Source organism: Papilio machaon, chromosome 5, assembly GCF_912999745.1.
Source record: "Papilio machaon chromosome 5, ilPapMach1.1, whole genome shotgun sequence".
In the NCBI taxonomy this organism is placed as follows: Eukaryota; Metazoa; Arthropoda; class Insecta; order Lepidoptera; family Papilionidae; genus Papilio; species Papilio machaon.
In genome coordinates this window covers 5,643,562-5,666,747 of record NC_059990.1, presented here as the reverse complement: position 1 = coordinate 5,666,747, position 23,186 = coordinate 5,643,562, and the positions used below count along the sequence as shown (strand labels likewise).

The following is a 23,186-nucleotide window of genomic DNA, read 5'->3' as shown; positions in this document are numbered from 1 at the left end:
TATGTTCGAATTATCAATATTTAACAGTCAGCTAAAAATTAAAGCCGAGTTTAAACCAATTGTCGCTCCGTATAATATACAAAAATAACCCCTCTAAAGTCTATTTTCTCAGAACTGCTAGATATTTCCGGGGGCGGATCGGAGATAATTTGTGTAGTATGTAGGTTGAAGGTTCAATTAGATTTATATTTATATTTATAAAGGTTCATGGCCGAAATTAAGGTTCGGTTACTTATAAGTTATAATGACTTAACGATGCCAAAATAGAGTTATTTTTGACAAAACAAATATGTTCGTTTTCTACTTAGGCTTAAAACTTTTTATTCCTGATTTTTTTATTCCCACCTCGTTAAAGTGTAAATGGATTTTATGTTTTCATTTTCATTTTATCTTTTCCATGCTGAAAATGAAAATTAAACTTTTTAGCAAAGCCTTGTCATTGACCAATTTCACGAACGGTTTAACACGTAAAATGTGAAGTATATATCTTATAAATAACTATCAGACTAAATGATAATTTAAAAGTGGAATAAGTTTTGCAGTATTTATTTTAACTACGCAATATTTTTTTATCACAGTTATCTTGCTAATATTATAAATTCGCACGTTAAGATGGATGGATGTTTGTTTGAAGGTATCTCCAAAACGGATCAACGGATCTTGACAAAATTTGGCCCATATATAGAACATAGTCTGGAAGAACACATAGGCTACTTATAACATTTTTAAATATTCTGCGCGAACGGAGTCGCGGGCGACAGCTAATATAATATAATATAATTTTTAAAATAACTACGATGAATAGAAATAACATTCATTCAATTATTAGATAGATCTATTAGTATTACATAAAGAGCAAAAATACTTAAAGTAAGTGGTACTGTAACAATTTCCCTTTTTATGAAATAAATTTTATTCGTATCGTTTCCCTCGTCCTTTCTCACTACAACTAGAAATCAGTGAAGCATATCTTTCTGAAAACAGATCGTTTTATCCCTTTTCAAGGACTCTTTATCCTTATTAATATTTTTTTCTTATAAAAAAACCTTAAGAGGTACTTGTACATTTAACATTGATTGATATCGTTTAATAGTTATATTTAAAGGGAATTAATGTTTTATTTACCTTTTTACTTTCTTGCTAATTCGAAAAGTCGGAAAAAATACGCATTTATTTATTGAAATCCTTTCTTTATTGCGTACATCAGTGACTGTATTTAAGGTTTGTAGGCCCAGTACTAAATCACTATTGTTATAGCAAGTGATTAGTGTCTGAGATGTCTAATTATTTATATTGTAAATAACGGATATATGGACAAAAATATAACCAAGCATTAAAAATGTAAAGTTTTCTCTCCATTGAATTGCTATGCATAAATAACGATGATACGATCCCAACTTCATACAAACTCACTCAATCATATATCAACGGATTGTTTCATACCAAATTTAACTTTTAATATCCAATTGCTGCTTTTGTGTAAAACTGGTTTTACGTTACGCTATTATAGCAGTTATCAGTTATTTCAGTTTCGAAATCAAAAATGCAAATTCTATTTTTGTAAGGAATTTTTTTACAATGTTCAGCAATTCTGGTTTTTAGTCAAGTTCATATTGAAAACTTCATTTTCAGAATTCTCGTCTTCACATGTAAACGTTATACAAATAGATGATTTGGCTCTTGGTATAAGTTGTAAAAAGAAAATTTTGTTTTCAGACATTTTACTAGATGCGAGAAAAATGTCGATAGTTTATTCCTTGCGTAAAAACACGGACATTTTCACTACAACATAGTGCAGTTTTGGCTCCGTCTGTTTTTATTTATTATCTACTTTTAAAATGGTTTCTATGTTGTTTTAATTTTAAGTATAAGTTTAAGTTTTCTTTGTAGATGTTAGTCCAGACTTGTTGCTATGAACTAGGGGAACAGACTAGAGAATAACAAAGAATACAATCTTAAAGGCAATTGTTATTTTAACCTTAAGGTTACACTAATCGCCAAAGTAAATAAACATATAAAGAGAAATACATAATATTTAAATGAAATGCTGCTAAATACAATAAGTACAATTTTTTTAAAAGAAAATAGAAGTATCGATCAAACTTTGTATAATAAAATTCAATGGAGATAAAAAAATATATTTACATGTCACTGGCTGACAATGTCATTTATTGTCGAAGGGTTTATTTTAGAACGTTTCAATATTTAAATTTATGATCTAAATATAATAAGTCTGTGTCAGTCAGTCCTATTACATTATTAAATTAGTAGTTCTCAGTAAAGTTATTTAGATATGATTGTTTTGGTTTCTCATTTCTATGGAATTCAAAATTTTTGGTGAATTTTTGTGTTTAGTTAACTACGTAATTCCATGATAAAATTTAAAAATCTAGTTAACTTCGTTAAGTTTAGACGTTTCTAAAAATTATATTAAAATATTCTTTTATTCTAATTTTATTAAAATATTCTTTATTTCTTGGTATTTGAAAGGGTTTTAATTTATGTTACTATAGTACGAGTATTATAAATTCGAATGGTTAGATGGATTGATGGATGTATATCAGTTAGAAGGTATCTCCGGAAGGGCTTAACGGATCTTGATGAAATTTGGCACATATGTAGAACATAGTTTACTTATTAAGTTATTTTTTATTCCGAATAATATAGTTATTTGTTTGGAGTAAATTGAAATATGAAATCCTTATAAAGACGAGGACTAATGTTATGATGGGAATCGAGATATACTAGTAACTGTAAGGTCAAGAAAAGTTAAGTGTCGTTTACGGTTAATGAGATTTTGCTTAATTAAAATTGCTCCGGTCTTTGAACATTAACACAATGAGTAAAGGACAATAGATGTACAAATTAATTCCGTATAACACTGCTATGAAACTAATTAAACAAATAGTTGTTTAGGACAAAATTAATTTATGTAGGTAATTCGATTCATTGGATCACTGGTGTTAAGACTAACATTTGATTTTGGAAATCAACAAATATGAACCAACTAAAATGAAACTGTAATATTAACAACATATCATATTCAAAAATATCATTTTTGTATTGGGTTATTGCAACATTTCCATTTAAATTTAAAACTGAAGCGTACGTAATCTAATTTTACTTTTACTTTTTGGTTAAATTGAAACATAAATTTAAAGAAACCTTACGAAGTTGTCTGCTGAAATATTTGCCTACTTAAACAACTGATTACACATAAATGGATACTCGTATACGCTACGCTTTGTTTTAACGACACTCAATTTAAAATAAGTCAAATGGTAAAAGTTACGGAAGGGAGTTAAGAGAAATTATTAACAATATATAGTTATTATAAACTGTATGTCTAAGATACATTTTTTATTAGATGTAGCAACCACATATTGACATTAATTTATTGTGTTTTGATATCAAAGAGCCCAATATTTTATTAAGTCACAATGTTACAGAAACTATTAAGTATTCATATAAAATGGTGGTTATTTTCTTGCTTATGCCATGAATTATTAGTATCCATAATAGTTGAGGAAATAACAATATTTACAAAACTATTTGTTATCCCTAAAAATGTGAGGAACGAAAAAAATTCTTGAGGCAAAGAAGTATTATGAGGACATTCTTTACACGATTATAAAAATTGCACGAATCGCTGGGGCGATTTCCGCTGTTTACGGCATGTCGGCTATCCAGTCCGAGCCGCGGGGACAATAGAATACATGTTTATCTACTGCCCAAGTAAACTATTATTATATCTGAGATAAATTGCTAGCAATAGAAAATGAAGAATTTCTTTCTTAATATATATATATATATATATTTTAAATGTGTACTTAAGAAGTCGATTTTCTAATTTAGTTAAGAAGTAAAAATGTTCATAAAAAACCGTCACATTTTAAGAAATATTCCAACAAAAAATATAGCTACGAATAGTGATATATTAGAAATTATTTTGGTTAATTCTAAATCTTACGCATCGTTTATTTTTCATAAAGATAGTAAAATAAATAATTTATAACCCCTACCATTTTCTTTGCTTGTCAAATTAAGTGTAACATAAAATTCGTATCACCTTGTTAGATTAGGCTTGTGTTAAGTGATCGTCAATACATCGATAGTACAAACAGCGCTTAGTGTATCGAGGGTCCAGGTTGACAAATGAGTCGACAAACAGTCTGCGATGCGACGACCTGTCTAATGACTTGTTTGTTTTCACCGAGCTTCCAGCACTTGTATCAAACATTCGTACAGTCGCTTTAAGTGGCGGCATTCCACCTTTAAAGGAAAAATAAATTAAACGTCTTGTACACCTTAAAAAGATAGTCTAACACTACCCAAATTATACCCAGGTGTGGGTACAGTGCACGTAACTTACAGTTGATTTTGTATTTAATCAAATACATATATACATATAAATACATACATAATACCTAAATTAGTATGGTTATAACTGACTTGACTACTGATGCCAATAGCTTAATAGTTAAGGGTACGGCATACGTTCTCGTGGTTTTATGTTAGAATTACACATTCTATAGACCATTACCGTGAACATTTCACATCCTAACTTATAGTTTAATATGGTTTGAGTTTATTTAGAATGGTTAAAAGAAATAATAGTAATATATCTCAATAATCTACTTACATTTTATATGGATAAAAGAAAAAAACCTAATAAGTGTAAAAATATATCGTGTAACATTTCAGCAAGCAAGTGAATTAATACTGGGATCAACCTATCCCAGTATTAATTCAACAAGAATAAATTTTCCGACGTATTCAAAGAGCAAACTTTGGCAAACGATGTTTTGCTATGAAAGAAAAATAGGAACTTAGTTACATAGTTATTATTCTCACTTCGTTATCTAAACTTCTATTATACCGAATTGAACTTCTATCTTTGATACTAATGCTAAAAGTTTATGATCGAGTCCTATGTTACATACGCGCTTTGGAAGTTTTTCATAAGTTGTTGAGTTATGAATTTGTTGTGTTAATATGTTCGTTGATGTGTGCTGAATACTAATAGCTGTTACCAAACAAGATAAACTAAAAACTAATGATGACATGACTTTCGGATTAAATTTCTTTGTTATAATATTTGGAATAAATATTTACCGATTCTTACATCGTTCCAGTTCCACCGAGAGACCACTGGTGAAATATTTGTATAAAACTTATTTGTGTTTTTCCAAGGTACCTAATGTGAGGGATTAAAATATATTTTACACGAACATATACAGTGGAAACCTACATCAAGTTAATACATTCAACAAATGCCGTTGCTCGGCTATTAGATTTGTATTTTTATCTTCAATTCAGTTTATGATTTCAACGATACTTTTTTTTATTTTACTTATTAAGTTAGAAATATAGACACGTTTATACAGCTAAGAAAAGATACTTTGAATGTTTTAATGATAATAACAAATCTACGAGACGGTTCTCAGATTTTTATAATTCTTTTTAGTTAAAAGAAATTTCTTACTGTATGAAATTGTTGTCTAAGTACACGTTGTAGGTAACAAGAAAGCTATAACTAACGTCAGATTTTGAAGTTATAACGACGTGTTAATAAGTAATAAGACACGGTAGAGCCGGTTTTACAATTCCGTCAAATCAAAATAAAACTCTTGAAAAAATAAAAATCATGTTTATAATTTTTCATGAGAACGATAACATATTTCCTTTTTCGTTAGATGTTGATTAAACCATTTCAGGCGTGTAAAGAGGCAATAAAAAACTGGCACATTAATCGAATAAATCACGCAAAGGGGGGTGCTGAGGGTTAAATTTTTTTTCTAACATACTTTATTCGTAAATATTTAAGTATTTTTTAACTTATAGTTATTTAATCGTGGTTGAAGTGAAAATCGTTATACGTAGTTGAATAACGAGTAGGTCCTTTTTAAGATCCAAAAGTTACTTCCTTTCACCTTAATGTTTTGGTCGTTATGAATAAGTTTATAGCTTACGAAAAATTGAAAATGAATTGGGTTTGATTAGCAATCTATCTCGTGTGTTTGTTCAGAGCAAAGCTATCGAACTAGCGAGATGACAAATTGTAGCTATCGAGCAAACTATCAGTTAGTACCTAACGCTTGTTTACTTTGATAGTCTCTTAGATTCAATGAGGTCGATTTAAGTCTTTTGCCCGAGTACTTTTATCTACATACCTCTATTCAATTAAAATTCGAAATTATCATTCAATATAACTGTTTTTTATGAATTATAATAAAAAGAAAAAATGTACAATAAAACCTAGGTATCACATTGAAATTACTTATAAGTAGTAGTCACGACACAATATGGACAACAACACAATGTAGAAGACGTTTGAATATTAAATTTATTGATTGTTGATTAATAATATTGATGTGTAGTTACGCGTTGATATATTCTTGCACTGTTTATCTATGTATTTTTTTTTGTTTTTTTATTTGCCATTGTTATGTGTTTTTCCTGTTATTATAAATGTTATCGTGTAAACTAGTATGTATAGTATCAAATTGGTTGCGTACTGTAAGGATGCTATGCAGTTGTTTTTAAATAAATAAATAAAAAAAGCCTTTATGCGACTGGCTCGTTTCTTCGCGTCTCTTTAATGGAGTAAGACGGACAGCCTTATTATCATTAATGGAGTATCTGATTTCTTTCGCCAACCGCATGGACACATCATCTCATTTGTTACGGTAATTATTAATTAACTAATATAAAGGTACCTTTAATTGTGATTAAAATACGCAACTTAAGTGCATTTTGTCGTTTAATGTTTCACTAAAGCGTTGATGTCCCAAATACGACTGCATTTATCTAATTTAATTAGTGAAAAGTAAATACACAGTAGAAATTAGTAAAATTATTAGTTTGAATATACTATATTATATAGTAGTTACAATATAGTAAGATTTTCTGTAAGGATAGTTCACATACAAATAAAATCCTATTTGGCAATTTAGTAAAAAGTTTAATATACTTTCAAAGGTAGAAAATGTTACCATTCAAATAAAAACCGTAACGTGACGTATTGTTAGTAAAAATTCTAAAATATCGCTATGAAAAGAGACTCAATTTTTTTTCATATTTGTGTATAAAAGCGAACAATAATTTGTTTTGTAACACATGGTCTGTTTGTTCATTACATTTGTTTTCAATTATTCAATTATTTTTCTTTTCACACAAAATACGCGCTTGTCGTGGAGTTGCGGATAACTGAGCCCCAACTACTACTATTTTTCCTTTCAATATTTGAACTGGTTCTATTAATATTTCAATTGTCCAGTTTGCTTTTCATATACAACAATTCGGTTAGGTACATTTATTGTTGCTCTAGCTAAAATTTTCATATTTATTCGCTATTGCATTTTAACAGGTAAAATTCTTTTAGATTGATTTTGTGTTTAGTGACAGTTTGAAACTTAGAAGTTGTGACACTAAGAGGTTCGCAGACGCACTTGATTTAATTAAGTCCTCTAAAAGGTTGTCGAGCGCTGAGCGGACCGTCTCGTAAATATTGACATTGATGAATAGACCAAGTTTCGCCAAATAAAATGCTTTATTACACTTCGCAATTTTTCTTCTTGAATCATTGTCACACGTTTTTATGATCCTTTCGTATTATTACAGCGTTAAAGAATGATATAATCGAATGCACATTCACGTTCTCTAAGAATGTACTTACGAGACAAACATTTTAATAATTGATTGTCATGTTGTTTTGTATGAAACATTTTTATTAAATAAATAAATACTCAACATACATACATTGAATTAAAATTTTACGTTCTGTGATTTATGACTCAATTAGGACTCTATTATATACATTTCTGTACATCTTAATTATTAAAAAGACTTCCCTATATTATGTTAACATCATCTTTGCGGCAAGAGATTTTATTTCGTAGCTCTTTTTATTTTGCAAGAGACAAAATTCAATAAATGATGGAGACCAATTCTGCAGGTAAAATATAGTTATCGATTAAATTTACGAAAATAGTGGCAGTTGTAAGTATTATACATTGTCATTAGATGTTTGTGTTTTTAAGTTGGAGTTGATATTTGTGGTTGTTGTAGCAAGCTACTTTTTGCAGGTATGGGTTTTGTAACATTTTGTATGATGATTGTTTGTATGCTTTGTAGCGTTGAGGTGGGGCGTCGCGGCGGGAGTGGGGCGCGCGCGGCGGCGGGGCGGGCGGGCGACATGAGCGGCGCGCCGCCCCGCCGGCATGCACAGGCTGCGCACCACCTTCAAGCGCTCTCGCACGCCCACGCCAGCAGACATGAAGACGCAAAGCAGCCTCGAGGTGCCCAAGCAGGTGATTACCAATGCCTTTAAGCCAGGCACGGAGTGACTCACCAAAACACGATCAAGATACAGGCTAGCAGCAGCTTGCACAATTCCCTAGTTTATAAACATAGATAACACGTGCCTTATAATTAATTAGTTTTGCTGTTACAACCGACAAAAACGCAGCTGATTTGGTATTAGCAGCATCATAATATGAATGACAACATGACCCAAATTTTGAAATTGATAGATGCTGCTATAACTTTAGTACCCATTCTCGAAGCTTTGGTCCTATGTTTATCAATGTCATGAGCAATTTTGTTGCTTGGCATTAGTTGTCTCGTTCAGAAAAGAGACCAAAGTTAGAATTTTACTTTTGTTGATTAACTTAACAAAGACATAAAAAAACTACTGATGCCATATTCATTCTGCTTCAAATTAGATTTAGTACTTAATATTTATGAATCGACGTTTCCAGCTGACGTTGAATTCCCTTTAGTAACCGAGCTTCCCTCTACTACAAACACGATTGGTCTTTCCCGATCTCATTATCACGTCCTAAATAAATAATGGAGTTTTCTCGAGTCACCTAATGAACTGCTTTAGATGGCGTTTTGGCCAAAACCCGAGAGGGCTTAATGATGCGATCTACTAATGGCACATCAAAACTTTTCGTGTTTTACTCTTGAGTAATTTGTTAAGTACGAAAATAACAATGGTATTTTAACAGAACTGGAAAACGCAAACTCTTAAAAGCCTTTTATTTAATTAATTAATATTAGCAGCCTTTTATTTATTTATTTTTTACTGTAAACAAGTTTGTGGTGTTAAAATGAAAACCGTCTAAACTAGCTAGATGCAAATTAAATTATAACTTTGCCTTTGTCAAGTTTGATGCACCTTCTGCTCTCATCAATAAAAATATGAAATATGTTTAAAGGTGAATATTCACAGTTGTATTCAAATACTATTTCTACGATTCAATTTCGATTCGTGTTCGGTCACTGAACAGAACCAATGCACAATCAGCAAATATTCTATTATTGGCACATTCTTGTACGACCCGAGAATCTTATAATCTCTTTTACAGTATGAGTGTGACTATCGTATGGACAGTACACGTAATAAATACGCCGTACATATTAATATATATTAATATAAGCTACATTCAAAAATTTTTAAATCAAATTTTATGTGTTCTATATCAAGATAAACAAAGCTAAACGTTTTCTCGTTCGGTACCTTTAACTAAAAATTTCAAGTTTAAAACATCTACCTATTATACTGTAGAAGAAATTCGTCGTTAATTTATCATTTATACGTAATTACCGCTTTCTCAAAGAAAGCGGTAATTACGTATATTTTTGAATGGGTGTTTCGGAAAGTGAAAAATGTACAGATACATATTATCGTCTCCCTGCAGTTCTCCCACTCTATGTTAACTCAGCATAGCAGTCTGCTGTTTTTTTTCTGTTTTTATTGTATATTTATGTTAGTTATATGTTATCATTTGTCCTATAGATAATTAAGAGCCCTCAATTGTTAATCAAGACATAACGTGTTGTGTGTATGTTAAACTCGTAGGTGCGATCTGCGTCTTTCGATGAGATCCAGCTGGAGGCGGCACGCGGGCCGGGCGGTGGCGGCGGTTTGTTAGCGGTGCCGCAGCCCGGTGCACGTAGCCGCTCCTTTGACTCCGCCGGTTCCGACGACTCCGGCACTTATCTCGAGGTAAGAACACTGATTGAGTCCTAAGTAGTATTAGCTGCTGTTCGAATTATAGGATCGACTGGAACAATACTAAATAGGAGTGAAGTAGAAGTATTTCAGCCTTTTGGCTGATGAGTGTGGTACTAGGGGCCAATTGTAGTCCTCTACCTCTTAACAAACTTTCTCATTTGCTAACTTGTATGTATACAATAAAATAAATATTCTATTTATGAAAAGAAAAGGAAGAACGGTTTTATATCCCTTCCATGTTTGCTATGTACCCATTTTATTAACGTCAAAAATTTATTTTTTATTCTGAAGCTTACATGTTAATAACAGAAAACTACAAAAAAAAAACGGAAAATTAAAACTATTATCAGTGCTTCCAAGCGTTTTTTCAAGTAACATTATTGAATCATAAGTGAATAGAACTAACGCGCAAAATATTCAATATATATTTGTAATAAAATATAACTATATATTGTATATCAAAAAATAAAATTGAAACCAGAATTCAACTGTGCAATTGATTGGATGAGTTTCCAAAAAGTTGATTACAATCAACAGTTTCGAAAGTCAAGTGGCGATAAATGTTTGAGTAAACTTACGAGCTAAAATTTGTTAGCAATATACTGGAACTGAAGGCCAACGGCGATTTTGTACAAAAACGTAAAGCGATTTGAGATTTTGAGAGGCACAGGCACCCCTAAGAGACATGAGATATTTTTTGACAGTTTCATCTACACTATTATATATACTTTTTAAAAGTAAATTAGTTTAAATATCATTCTGCTTATTTATCCAGGTTCCACGTCTCTGGTCTAGACGTAGATCTGGTAAGAGCACGCCACCACCATGCGTGCACTGCCGTCACATGGAGACGTGGCTGGCGCGCCGCAGCGAGGAGCGCGTCACGCCCGAACGTCCGCCTGCTTCCTCCTCCGCTGAGGATGACGACGATGACGACGACAGTGAGACAGACTCTCCGAGAGTTCTCCTGACTCCGGTACCACCGTCCAGGACTCTACTCCCGGCGCCGCAGTCACCGCCGCCATCGCCCGGCGCACCGTCCTTTGAACTGCAACCGCCCAGCGATGAACCACCTATTCTACCACAAAGACGAAAGTCAATATCTAGACAGGAAGCCTTTTTCGTTGAGCCGACTGGAAGTTCCTTAGAAAATGTTAGAGCGTCCGAACAGGACGCCAACGGTACAGCCAGAGATACGTTCGTACACGACATATACCTCGCCGTGCCCGAGTTAAAACGTGACCGCGCCGCCTCCGTCGACTCGTGTTTCTCGAAAGTATCAGGCGGTGCTCGCGCAGAGGAACTCAGCAGCACTGGTGATTCGTTGACAGTGCCCGGTAACAACTTACGATCGCGATCTGTGGATATTGTGCTTCCTACCGCCGAACAAAGCCGATACAAGGCGCTCGCGTTGACCTCTTCGCAGACGCCGGCACCCCTACAACATCAGGGACCTGAAGAGGCCGATGTTATTATTCTACAACCTCTTGACGAAAGGTCAGTGAATAAAGAAATTAATAAAACCATTCTATATTTTATTTAGTTATTATTTTATTTTAATAAATTGTTTCTTTTCAGGAACTATTATTTTTTTTGTTTGTTGCATGCTTTTACTGCGTTTTACTATTAAATTTAGAATTATTATTTACAACTTGATATTGCTTTTAAATGTTTGGTATTTTTTTATGTATGACTGATTTAAATTCTGTTTTATTATAACTATGTTTACATATAACATTGATTGATTGAATTGAATTGACTTATTGTAAAAGTAATATTTCTTACAGTAATCCATAAAAATGTAACAAAACTTATAGATAAAAATTCAACGGTATTACATCTTACTAAGCTTATATCACGAATGAGAAAGATTAAACTTTTTATTTATTATATGTTTTGACAATTCGATACCGTTAGACGTTGTTTTCATCTCAATATGTAATAAGACGTAATACGAATATGTTTCTGTCAAGCTTCTTCCGACGAAACTCCTGCACGAATAAATTCTTGTCCATGTAAAAAGAAAAAGAAATTGAGACAAGACTGTCTTTATTCATAAGCATTGTGGAGGTGGAAATCAACGATTATATGTTCAACATATTTTTATAAGTTACAACAAGCTCACAGCCGAAAGAGTGTAGGCAACCAAAAAGTTTTCTTTAATGTGAGCTTACTAATTTCACAGATAAGTAACTTTTTGCTCGTGTTTATTTTGCGGTGATTGATGGCTGAAAGAAGAATGTTCTTTCTCTATATAAAGTATACATTTATTTTATGAATTTTCTTAAACAAATTTTTACGATTTTCCTGTTTTTTTTTTTTCAACATTTGACAGTTTGAGACTTTAACGAAGAGGTGACGCATGTTTGTTTTGTTTATTTGTGCTATTACCGCTAGTGGTACAAATCATGTTACCCTTTTTATTTTATAGGAAACAACACTATTAACAATATTTATACAACTGTAGAAACCAACGGTTGAGCTCGTCTAAGTAATTACATACAGAATGGTTAAAGCTTAATATAATGTGAACATAGGATTCACTGATTCAAATATAAAGCTAAAATGAAAACTTAAAGCATACTGAACGTGATTTCTGATAATTCAGTTGAACATCTCTTTGATCTTTGCATTGTTTCAATTTCAGTGTTCCGAAAACATTTTCTTTTGAAAACGGTTTAAATATATCGATGGGTACCGGGAATAAAGCCGCAATCGTAAAAATGAAAATGTTCAGGAAAAAATATTTAATGAAATTATGGAATAACTATAAAACCACTGAATATCTTAAAATAAATTATATGTCACCTTGTTTGTTATTTTTTGCCTAAAGTACTGTTGCAGTTACAAGATTGTATATTTTATCCAAATAGGAAAAAATCGGTAAAGATCATATTGCTACTATTTATGTCGAAAGGTTGTTCCCATAATAGTCACTTACAGCTTTGTTCGACGAAAAAAAAAATGAATGTTGATACAGTAATAATATGTTACAGCTTTTTTCAGTGTATTATAGGATACACGATGGATACAGTAACCATAGTTTGTGTTCTTATTCCTTGAACTTGATGAGCGTTTTGTGGACGGTATTCATATTTTACTGTATATTCATCGTTGTATGTTTTTTTTTAAATCTTTTATCTTTGCGTGAATATCTTATTTTTATTGACAGTGCTTTTATTATTATTATTTTTTTACTAGAAATATAAGAATGGATCATTTAAAGTGGTAGAAAAAAGAGCATTATGTTATTATTAAACAATCTTTTATTGAATCAAAGTAGCATAATTAAAATGACAAATTCGTGACTTTATAAGACTTTTTTACTTATATTATCCATGAAAATTAAGAATTCCTAATAAAAAAGGTACTTATGCTTAACTTTAAAACTTGTGCTATTTAAATTAAATTATTTTATAAAATGTACCTACTCTAATTATAATAAACTAAGACTAGTTTATTAGGAACTGTAGGAAATAAACTCATCTAAACCAACATTCGTATTATCTTAACATAATAAAAAAATTGGGTACCAAAATATTTAAAGCAAAATCACGTCTAAAGACTTGACTCCTGTAGCGGATCCTGTACCTCAGCAGCTTCGTGGGTTCCACATGCCAAAGATTTATAGAAATCGTGATAATATTGTGGAATATCATGACTGTTACAAAGACTCAGTAGATCAGAGTACAGAGCTTTCGACACAGGAACCGGTTCGTTGTAAGCTCCTTGTAATTCAGGAAGAGTTGCAGATTCAGCTGTAGAATACGTAGAAACAACGTCTAAACGTGTAAATTTCTCTAAAATGTCACCATTATGTTTTACTCGTATTTCGGTGTTAATAAATATATATTATCTGCGACATTTAAGTACATGTCATTTACTAAGAAAGCCATCGCAACTGCTAAGGCACAGGCACAAGATAAATTATATGAATCCCTGAACAGCCCGCCGGGACAAAAACGCCTGTTCCGTATAGCAAGAGAGAGAGAAAGGAATGCAAGAGATGTAAACCACATCAAGTGTATTAAAGACGATGAAGGAAATGTATTGGCGGATGATAATGATATTAAACAGCGTTGAGTGGTGTAGGAGTTCGCTGGTGCCAATTTTTAAAAACAAGGGTGATGTACAAATCTGTAACAACTATAGAGGAATAAAGCTCATGTCAAACAGTATGAAAGCTTGGGAGAGAGTGGTGGACGGAAGAATAAGAGAGGAGAATGAGGTAACTCGGAACCAATTTGGGTTTACACCAGGACGGGGGACTACGGATGCCATTTTTGCTATTCGCCAACTTTGCGAGAAATATAGGCGTGTGCATAAAAACCTGCACATGGTGTTTGTAGACCTCGAAAAAGCATACGATAGGGTTCCGAGGAAGGTTTTGTGGTGGGCTTTGAAAGTGAAAGGAGCTGCAGCTTATTCGTGCTATGTATTGTCGAGCCAATACACACATCCAGTCCGCTGTTGGCGATAGTGACAGGTTTGGTGTCTCGGTAGGCCTACACCAGGGTTCGGCTTTAAGTCCGTATCTCTTCCTCCTGGTAATGGATGCGCTAACATCAGACATACAGGAGGAAGCACCCTGGTGTATGCTTTATGCTGATGACATCGTGCTTGTCGGGGAGGATGAATGCGAGGTGCAGAGCAGGTTGGAAAAATGGCGAGATAAATTGGAGAGAGCTGGTCTTAAAATCAGCAGAACCAAAACTGAACATTTGTTCTGCGATTTTGGTGGTCCGACCAGCTTTTCTCCAATCGCTTTAAATGGTGTTGACCTACCAACCTGCTCCGATTTTAAGTACCTCGGTTCACTCGTCCAATACGATGGTGGTGTTGACCGGGATGTGAAAAGCCGAATAAATGCAGGTTGGATGAAATGGCGACAGGTCACCGGTGTGACTTGTGATCCAAGAATGCCACCCAAGCTTAAGGGACAGATCTACAAGTCAATCGTAAGACCTGTCTTATTGTACGGATCTGAATGTTGGGCCACCAAGGTTTCGGATGAAAGAAGATTGCATGTAGCTGAGATGCGTATGCTAAGATGGATGTGTGGTGTGACAAGAAAAGATAAAGTTAAGAATGTGCATATCAGAGGAAGTTTGAAAGTAGCGCCAGTTATCGAGAAATTGAGGAGCAGAAGGTTAGCGTGGTTTGGACATGTTATGCGGAGGGATGATAATCATATAAATAAAAAAGTAATGAGATTGAATGTGGATGGCTATAAAGGTAGAGGAAGACCAAAGAAAGTATGGATGGATTGTGTGAAAGAGGATATGCGTAAGAAGGGGGTAAATTCAGATATGACGTCTGATAGAGATGTATGGAGGAGTAGTACATACTGTGCCGACCCTCCATAGGGATAAGGGCAGGTTGATGATGATGATGATTTAAGTACATGTCATTTGTAAAATATCAGAAAACAAAAATTTTGACACAGGTACATTAATTCGAATCATGAACAGATGACTATAAAATTGTAAAATAATTATTGTAGATTATTATCTTCAGTAATACAAATAAAATAACTATAGTTTGGTAGTCTTGTGCGTGATTTAATATTTGCTGCCATTGAGTAACGACTCAACGATAGTTTAGTAGGTACAGCAATGTTTAGTGCGAATCTGTTAACATCAAAGTAGGTACAGTAATGTATAGTGCGTTTAATGTTTACATGTTTTATTCCCTGGAAGAAAGCCGTAATTACAATTGCTGGTCTAAAATTGAAACAAAAATTTCACTTTCAACATAACCGTATTGTTCCAGTAATATTTTTCTAAACGTTTACCAGGAACAAACAATTAATGTACAAAGTGATTTTTCTATTTTTGTCATTTTTCATCAGAATTAAGTAAAAAAAATATATAAGGTGTATTTAGGTCCGTAGATACCGAATCTGACTTAACCCGAAGACTGTCGCAATATCCATTGCGACATTATTCCAACTACCCATCGATATTGTATTGACAAAGAAAATAACTGATTAATATAAATTACGCTAGAATCTTAAATTAAAAGAAACCTTAAAAAATCTATATCTATATATATAAAAGAAAGTTGTGTTAGTTACACCATTTATAACTCAAGAACGGCTGAATCCATTTGACTGAAAATTGGTGGGCAGGTAGCTTAGAACCAGGAAACGGACATAGGATAATTTTTACCCCGTTTTCTATTTTTTATTCCGCGCGGACGGAGTCGCGGGTAAAAGCTAGTAATATATAAAAGAAAGTCGTGTTAGTTTATAACTCAAGATCGGTCGAACTGATTTAGCTGAAAATTGATGGGGAGGTAGCTTAGAACTAGGAGACGAACATAGGAACTTTTTTATCTTGTGTGCATTTTTTTTATTCCGCGCGGACGAGGTCGCGGGTAAAGGCTAGTATATTATAAAAACTAAAATATATCATTAAAAGGAGTCCCTTTAGGCAAGGTTATTTTGTTTCCTCGATCATTTTATAGAAGAAAGTTGTTATTTAGTAGCGTAGTAGAAAAGGTGTAGATGCTCTACTAATAATAATTTTTTACCTAGTTTTATGTTGTGTTGAAAGTTAATATTTAATTCAATGGAAATTATTCATAAAAAAATAACTTAGATAACATAGATTCTTTACTGTTTTTTTTAACTCTAAGTCCATTTGTTATACTTTTATCAAGTATAATAAACTTAAAGGAGAAGAGAATTTTAGAGTTAATAATAAACAGTGCTTCAAATTTCTGAAGACTTTAGCATTTTTACTTCGTTTTTATTTTAATTAAAGATAGCGATGTTATTCCTGCTTATTTATAAGAAAGGCTTGTATAAAACTATTAAAATAGTTACTTTACAAACAATACTTTAAGTTTTAATTAACAAATTTTGTACGGACGTATTTTGTGAAAGAGGATATTTGTCAAAAGTGCTACATTGTATAGGGAAATAGGCAGGGAGTTGGTAATGAAATTTTAAAGAACCTTTCGATGCATTTTGTTTATTACTTTTCTACATAGTGTCGCAATTTTTTTAAAGACACAAACTTTATTTTTCTGCTCCTTCCTTTTCGATGTAGACGTTTTCATGCTTTGTTGATGATTTATAACTAAACAATAAACATAAAATTGTTGTGATGCAGAAAGCAGTTCATGGTTACCATCACCATCTATTCATAGACTCGAATAGAAAAGAATTGCGTGCAGACGTAAAAGGCTTTAGAAAAACCTTCTTTATTTACTCGCTGACGATTTGAAAAGCGGCTTTGTATGGAGGCCGGCAAATTAGAATTTAAAATGGCACTTCTTTTCACGCGATACTTGAATGACAAAGTTTTTTGACGGCATTCAGACTGCAAGCTGTTGCGAACAAATAAAATAATTGAAGAAGATATTCATAGCTCATGGTATAAGATAAATAGATGCAATTACTTCCTTAAACTCTATGAATAGTTAATAGTTCGTAGAGTAGTTCAATTAACGTATTACTGAAAAAAATATAGTATAGATTTTTATCAATATTAATATTGATATCAATAGTGATATGGGAATAAGGTAAATTTTAGTTTACTTCTCCTCACTTTTTATGAAGAGAAACTAAATATGTTGGAAATTACTATATAACATACAAATGAAACCTAACAGAACCAGTTTAATGACTAATCTGATTATATTAACTATTTACTACATTTAGTGCATCACAATCGTTTGCCTTCAATGATCCGCAAATTCCCAATCAAAATTCGAACTAGTTAACATTTCACTGCTCAATAATGGAATGAATGCGATAACACTGATAAATAGAAAATTAACTGTTGTTAAAACATTATACGTACTTTTTGTAATCGTAACACTTTACATTGATGAATAATAAAACCAAGTACTAAATGTATTTAAAATAACCCTACTGAGTCAGTTCTGTAAAAAAATCCTAACGTCAGCTGCTTTAAATTCAACTTGTGAACAAAACATACAAACAGTACAGAAAAAGAAAGAGATAGTAAAAGTCTATATAAAACGGAATAGCAGGTGTGGGTGTGGTCACGTACACGTTCTACAACACGTAATATAAAACTACATTTCCATTACGTTCCTAAAAATATTTAACTGAATCTTAAAATGTAAATTACTATTTAAAAAGATAACAGCTTGTTACTTAAAAACAGGAAAGCGTACGATTTTGGTATTTAATGTAAAATGTTTCAATTAACTTTGTGTGCAAGCGGAAATTACCTAAAACTACGTCCCTGCAAGGTTTTAAATTAGTTCATAGAATGGAAAAACGTGAGAAAACATATAATGTTAGGCAAATATATAATGTTTTTGTTTTAATTTAACTTGCATCCCTATATTAATTAAAAAAAAATAAGCTTATAACACAAGTCCTGATATTAACACATTTATGAAGAATCTGCGTCACTATTAGAAATAACTCAATTTTTAATTTAAACTAAATAAATTCTCGTGCTATACGTAACATTTTCTTAGTTGAAATTTTCTTAGTATAGTACATTTTATACGACTAAAAAAAATTCAGTTATGTTAAATAATTACGGCGAATAAAAATTTCATTACAACATAAACAAATATTTTTCATTAAAATTTATCTCCGATTTATAAAATTATAAATAAAGTCGTTGTTTGAACTCCTCCGTAGATATGGCGTCAGTCAATGTTGTTAGTGTTGTCAACTTTGTTAATTAATTAGCGATCCCCTGAGTCAATGTTATAAAAACTTATTGACTTTAATGAATACGCAGTTCTACTGAAATTTATAGATTTAAACACGAACAAATATACAATGTTGAGGTTTTCATTGTGCTTTAAATATATACGAAAATAAAGTAAAGCTTTGTAAGTAATTTATATTTTTAAGAGATAAAGTTCCGAGAGCTAAAAGTTTAGTGAATTACCAAAACTTTTAACGATCTAGTCTAGTCTAAACCAATTTCGGTTAATTAGTTTTAGTCGATGATAAAATTATAAAGTAAGGAAGTCACAGAAGTCAGTCAGGAAAATCTTGTTACTGCTTCTTACAAGTCTCTGAGGATGATGTTACAATATAATGGACTTTGTATCCAACAGTTACGCTTACATTTTTGTGTTTCAGTTTCAGAATAGAGCCAATTTGTTTTTGTAAGTCCCACGGGCAATGCAGATTGAAAATAAAATTCCACATATTATCTGTTGTACATTTTTTTTTGTCTTTACTTAGAAAGGATGGGAAGGGTAAGTGGATTTGATGGCAGAGAACACGCGTAGGAAGAGAGGATATTTTCTATCAGTGCGTCTTTTCCTCCGTCGATTAAATGTAGGCAACGCATATGTAATTGCGGATGTCTATGGGCAGCGGTCGCTTTGCCATTTCGGCGAGTTCAAGCGGTCCCTAAGCAGCTCATTTGCCATCTTATAAAAAAAAATCGTCATTGTTTTATTGCTTTACCAACAAAGTTTCAACTTAACATCACGTTCAATGACGTAGCACTGGTAAGAATCTAACAATATGAATCGACGACCTGACGTATATTTATACGAAATTCTCTTTGTCAGTATCACTAAAGGAAATCTTCGAATGAGACCTAAATCGTAATAATTTACATTTACTGAATCTTCAAAAAAAAAAAACAACAGTTTGAATCAATTTGTCATAAAAGTCAAACAAACACAGTCTGCAAAGGAAGTAAAAGTACTTAGTAACAATATATTCTGAGCATTGGTAACGTGGAATTATGGAACTTGAGGCCTGCAGGCGGTTGTCTGAAACATGCATCGGTAAACCGCTCGCTCGGGGGCATAGTGTGGTTAGCTAATGCATACTCCACCTATTACGAGTCAACAGTATTTGAAAATGAGAAAAGTTTTCACTATGTTATTTAGATTTTTAGGACTCAAGCCTTCCAGTCATATAGTACTCGTAGGGGCCAAACATACAAACTTTGATTTTTAGTTTTATATATTAATGTTCGATTTTCTGACGGCTATATAGTAAAGTAAAAGTGAAATCTCTAAAAAGCAAAAACTCTTTATACGGAGAGGAAATATCGGATGTGTTTTTTGTGCTAAATAAAGGGAAATGGAGGAGGCACGTATATTAAAAATGTTAGTTTACTTATATTTTAAAAGCGTTTTAAAAGCATCGTGGCCTGCAGGGAATCGTTCTCCTTTTTTCTGTATTAATAAACATCTTTGTTGTTTTCATATTTATTATTTTGCAATTTATTTTGAATAATTTTAATAAGGTTTTTTATTTCTTTCTATATTTTGTCTTAAGAGTAAAGTATACAAAATGAAAAATTTGTAATAATGTTCATACTCGTATCATCAATATAGCAGCAAGCAATCTCAGTTATATTTTTAGATACCAGGGTTGCTTTGTTCTAAAATTTTCTAGTCATACATAATGTTGTACTCGTACTATCAAACTATCTCCATTCTCATATTTATTAAAATCACTTTAATAAATTACCGGTTCAGCAGCGCCACCTAGGGTAAATTAAATAATATTTTACATTGTGCTATTTACTCTTACATTGGCTTTAGGAAGTTACACGGCGCACATAATTTAAATAGAATATTCAAGTAATTTTGAAATTAGGTCGGTTAAATTTTATGTTTTCATAAATAACTAAGAAACATTATGAAACAATTGGTACAAATATAATTTGTGTATGATTTCTACAATTTATCAAGAAAGTAAGAAAGGCATTAAAAAACTTTATGACTTAAGGTTTATTGTTTTCCTTATAAAGTGTACTGGAAAATTTATTATAATACAAAAGATATCAACATATATCAACATGAATTCTTAGTGAGTGCATAATTGTTAAGACAGATGAAGAGGTGCTCTGTCGCCGGCCGTCCTGACTTTGCGTTTACATGTTCGCATAATTACGTGCAGCCGTCGCCTCGTGGTAGTTTGATGTCGAAGTGAATTATTAGCGATTCATTGAGTCATTAAAATTAATACGTTAGTTTGCGTGAGGGCAGCGATGCACGTTATATACGTCAGCATATCATTAAATGAACACGGATCGATGTATGAACCATGAAACTTAGCGGATACTACTAAAGTTTGTTAAATATCCTTACTACATCTAATATATACAATTCTCGTGTCACAGTTTTCGTTCCCGTACTCCTCCGAAACGGCTTGACCGATTCTCATGAAATTTTGTGAGCATATACAGTAGGTCTGAGAATCGGCCAACATCTATTTTTCATTTTTTTTAACTGCGCGCGGACGGAGTCGCGGGCGACAGCTAGTTATATATAGGAAAGTAACTATGTCTGTCTATCTGTTTGTCCTGCTGTAAAGTTAAATTTGGTAAACATAAGTAGAGTTTAGGAAAGGACATAATCTACTTTTTAATGCGAAAAAGGGTTGTAAGGGGTTGAAAGTTAGGTTGGAAAGTTGCATGGAAGAGTCGTATAGTTAGAAGCTTGAAACTTAGTTTTTTGGCTGTTCATTTGATATAAATAAATATAACATTCAAAATCCGCAAAGAATTTTACCCTCAAGGGTACAAAATAAATATAGGGAATAGGGTATGAAAGTTTGTATATATTCCCATACAAGGTAAATAAACCTTACCGTGTATGGGAATATTTGCAAACTTTCAACTTAAACAATACCATAGATTCAAGAAGTAAGGACAAAAAAATAAATGTTTTGAGTATTTTTTTTTTCTCATTTTGATGCTAGTTTTCGGTACGTTATGTTCACTAATTACACATTATATTCACTATGAATGGTTACAATGAAGATATATAAATACTAAACTAATATAATTCAACTATATTTTATTTAAGAACATAAATTAAGTAAAATATAGAAAACATATATTATTGAGTAGGGCAAACTAATGCCCTAGTGAATTTATTCAGAATGCGCAACAATATCGTCTGGTTGAAAGGTTTCTGATCAACGAGTAAATAACAATAGTAAAATACTAAGACGGCACGTGTAACTTTATGTAGTAAGTATACTTGTATTGTCTGATCCAATATTGAACTTGACAATATTGCCTTTTTTGTACAGTAGTAGGTTTTCACTTAATATACCTGGCTATAAAAGAGTTACATAAATCGGTTACGGTGGGCCAAAATAAATTAATTATGAAAACTTTCTTAAACCATGTTTTTCATTTTCTTCACATTTTCGAAAAAAAAAAAACAACTTTAGACAAAATTGCTTGATTTCATCTATGCTCTAACAGTTCAAATTGTTTCAAATCGTCTCTAACTATTCATAAAAATCAATAGTTCTAAGCAAAATTATTGTGAATTCACCTGCTTTTCAAAATAAAGCTGACTCATTACTAGGCTAGAATTGGCGAGTCACACTGTATAGCGATTTGTAACTTACAATAGGGAATGGTGTGGAAATAATTGAACGACTGCTTTGTGTTCTTTGTAACCTTTCCACACGTTTAACGTATACAAAGTGTACTATGAAATATTACTCCTTCGTTCGTGGATAATTGGATATACGAATAAATAGACTACAAATCCCTTTGGTTTGGCCATTATGATGAACGAAGAAAGAGTGATAAGGCGTATTTTGTAATGCATTGAGTTAGTAGAAAAGTTTCTACATAAAATATATATAAAGATGGAAGTTTTCACGGTAATAAGAAAGGATACCCGTTAGTGTCACGATTGTATAAATTCTAAGAGAAATCTTTACTTTAACCGATGTTAATAAAAAAACTCATTTTTAACCTAATAGCAAAATAGAAATAATTGTATGTGCAATATGCTTCTCAATGACGGGTATGCATTTATAAAATTTTAAAACAAATCATGCCGACCATAGAATTTATCGTAAGAGCGAACGTAAACTGGACACGGATCCATTATATTACAGAACAGGTTGACCTCGTTGGCTAATGGCTTGTTTTATGTATTGAAACATTAGAAAAATTTGTATTAAAATTATCATCCATACAAACATCTCAGGTTACGGTATTATTTAAAATATTGTAGATCATATTTGTAAGTTTACTTTCAATGTTCTAATTGGAACAAAACAATCAATACATATACTTTCGTTAACTGTGTTTCTACGCTCGTTAATCTGTTTCTCAAAATTCATAATTTTAATTTTTAAAACCTCGGCTTCATTAAAAATAAAGTAGAATTGTGAGTGGTACTACATGCATACATTTCAGTTTAAGAGTTATTATCA

The 23,186-nt window shown here is 32.2% G+C and overlaps 2 protein-coding genes across 2 annotated transcripts in view; both read left to right on the top strand.

The window, feature by feature from the left end:
- The window catches only part of LOC106708525 (eye-specific diacylglycerol kinase-like), a 102,878-nt gene that overhangs the window by 30,382 nt on the left and 49,310 nt on the right, over positions 1 to 23,186 (top strand). The window lies entirely within an intron of this gene.
- Positions 8,223 to 14,107, top strand: LOC123720992 (eye-specific diacylglycerol kinase-like). The gene is made up of 5 exons (XM_045677860.1): positions 8,223 to 8,312; positions 9,869 to 10,015; positions 10,800 to 11,521; positions 13,572 to 13,737; positions 13,895 to 14,107. The coding sequence occupies exons 1-5, from the start codon at positions 8,223 to 8,225 to the stop codon at positions 14,105 to 14,107; spliced, it is 1,338 nt and encodes a 445-aa protein (XP_045533816.1).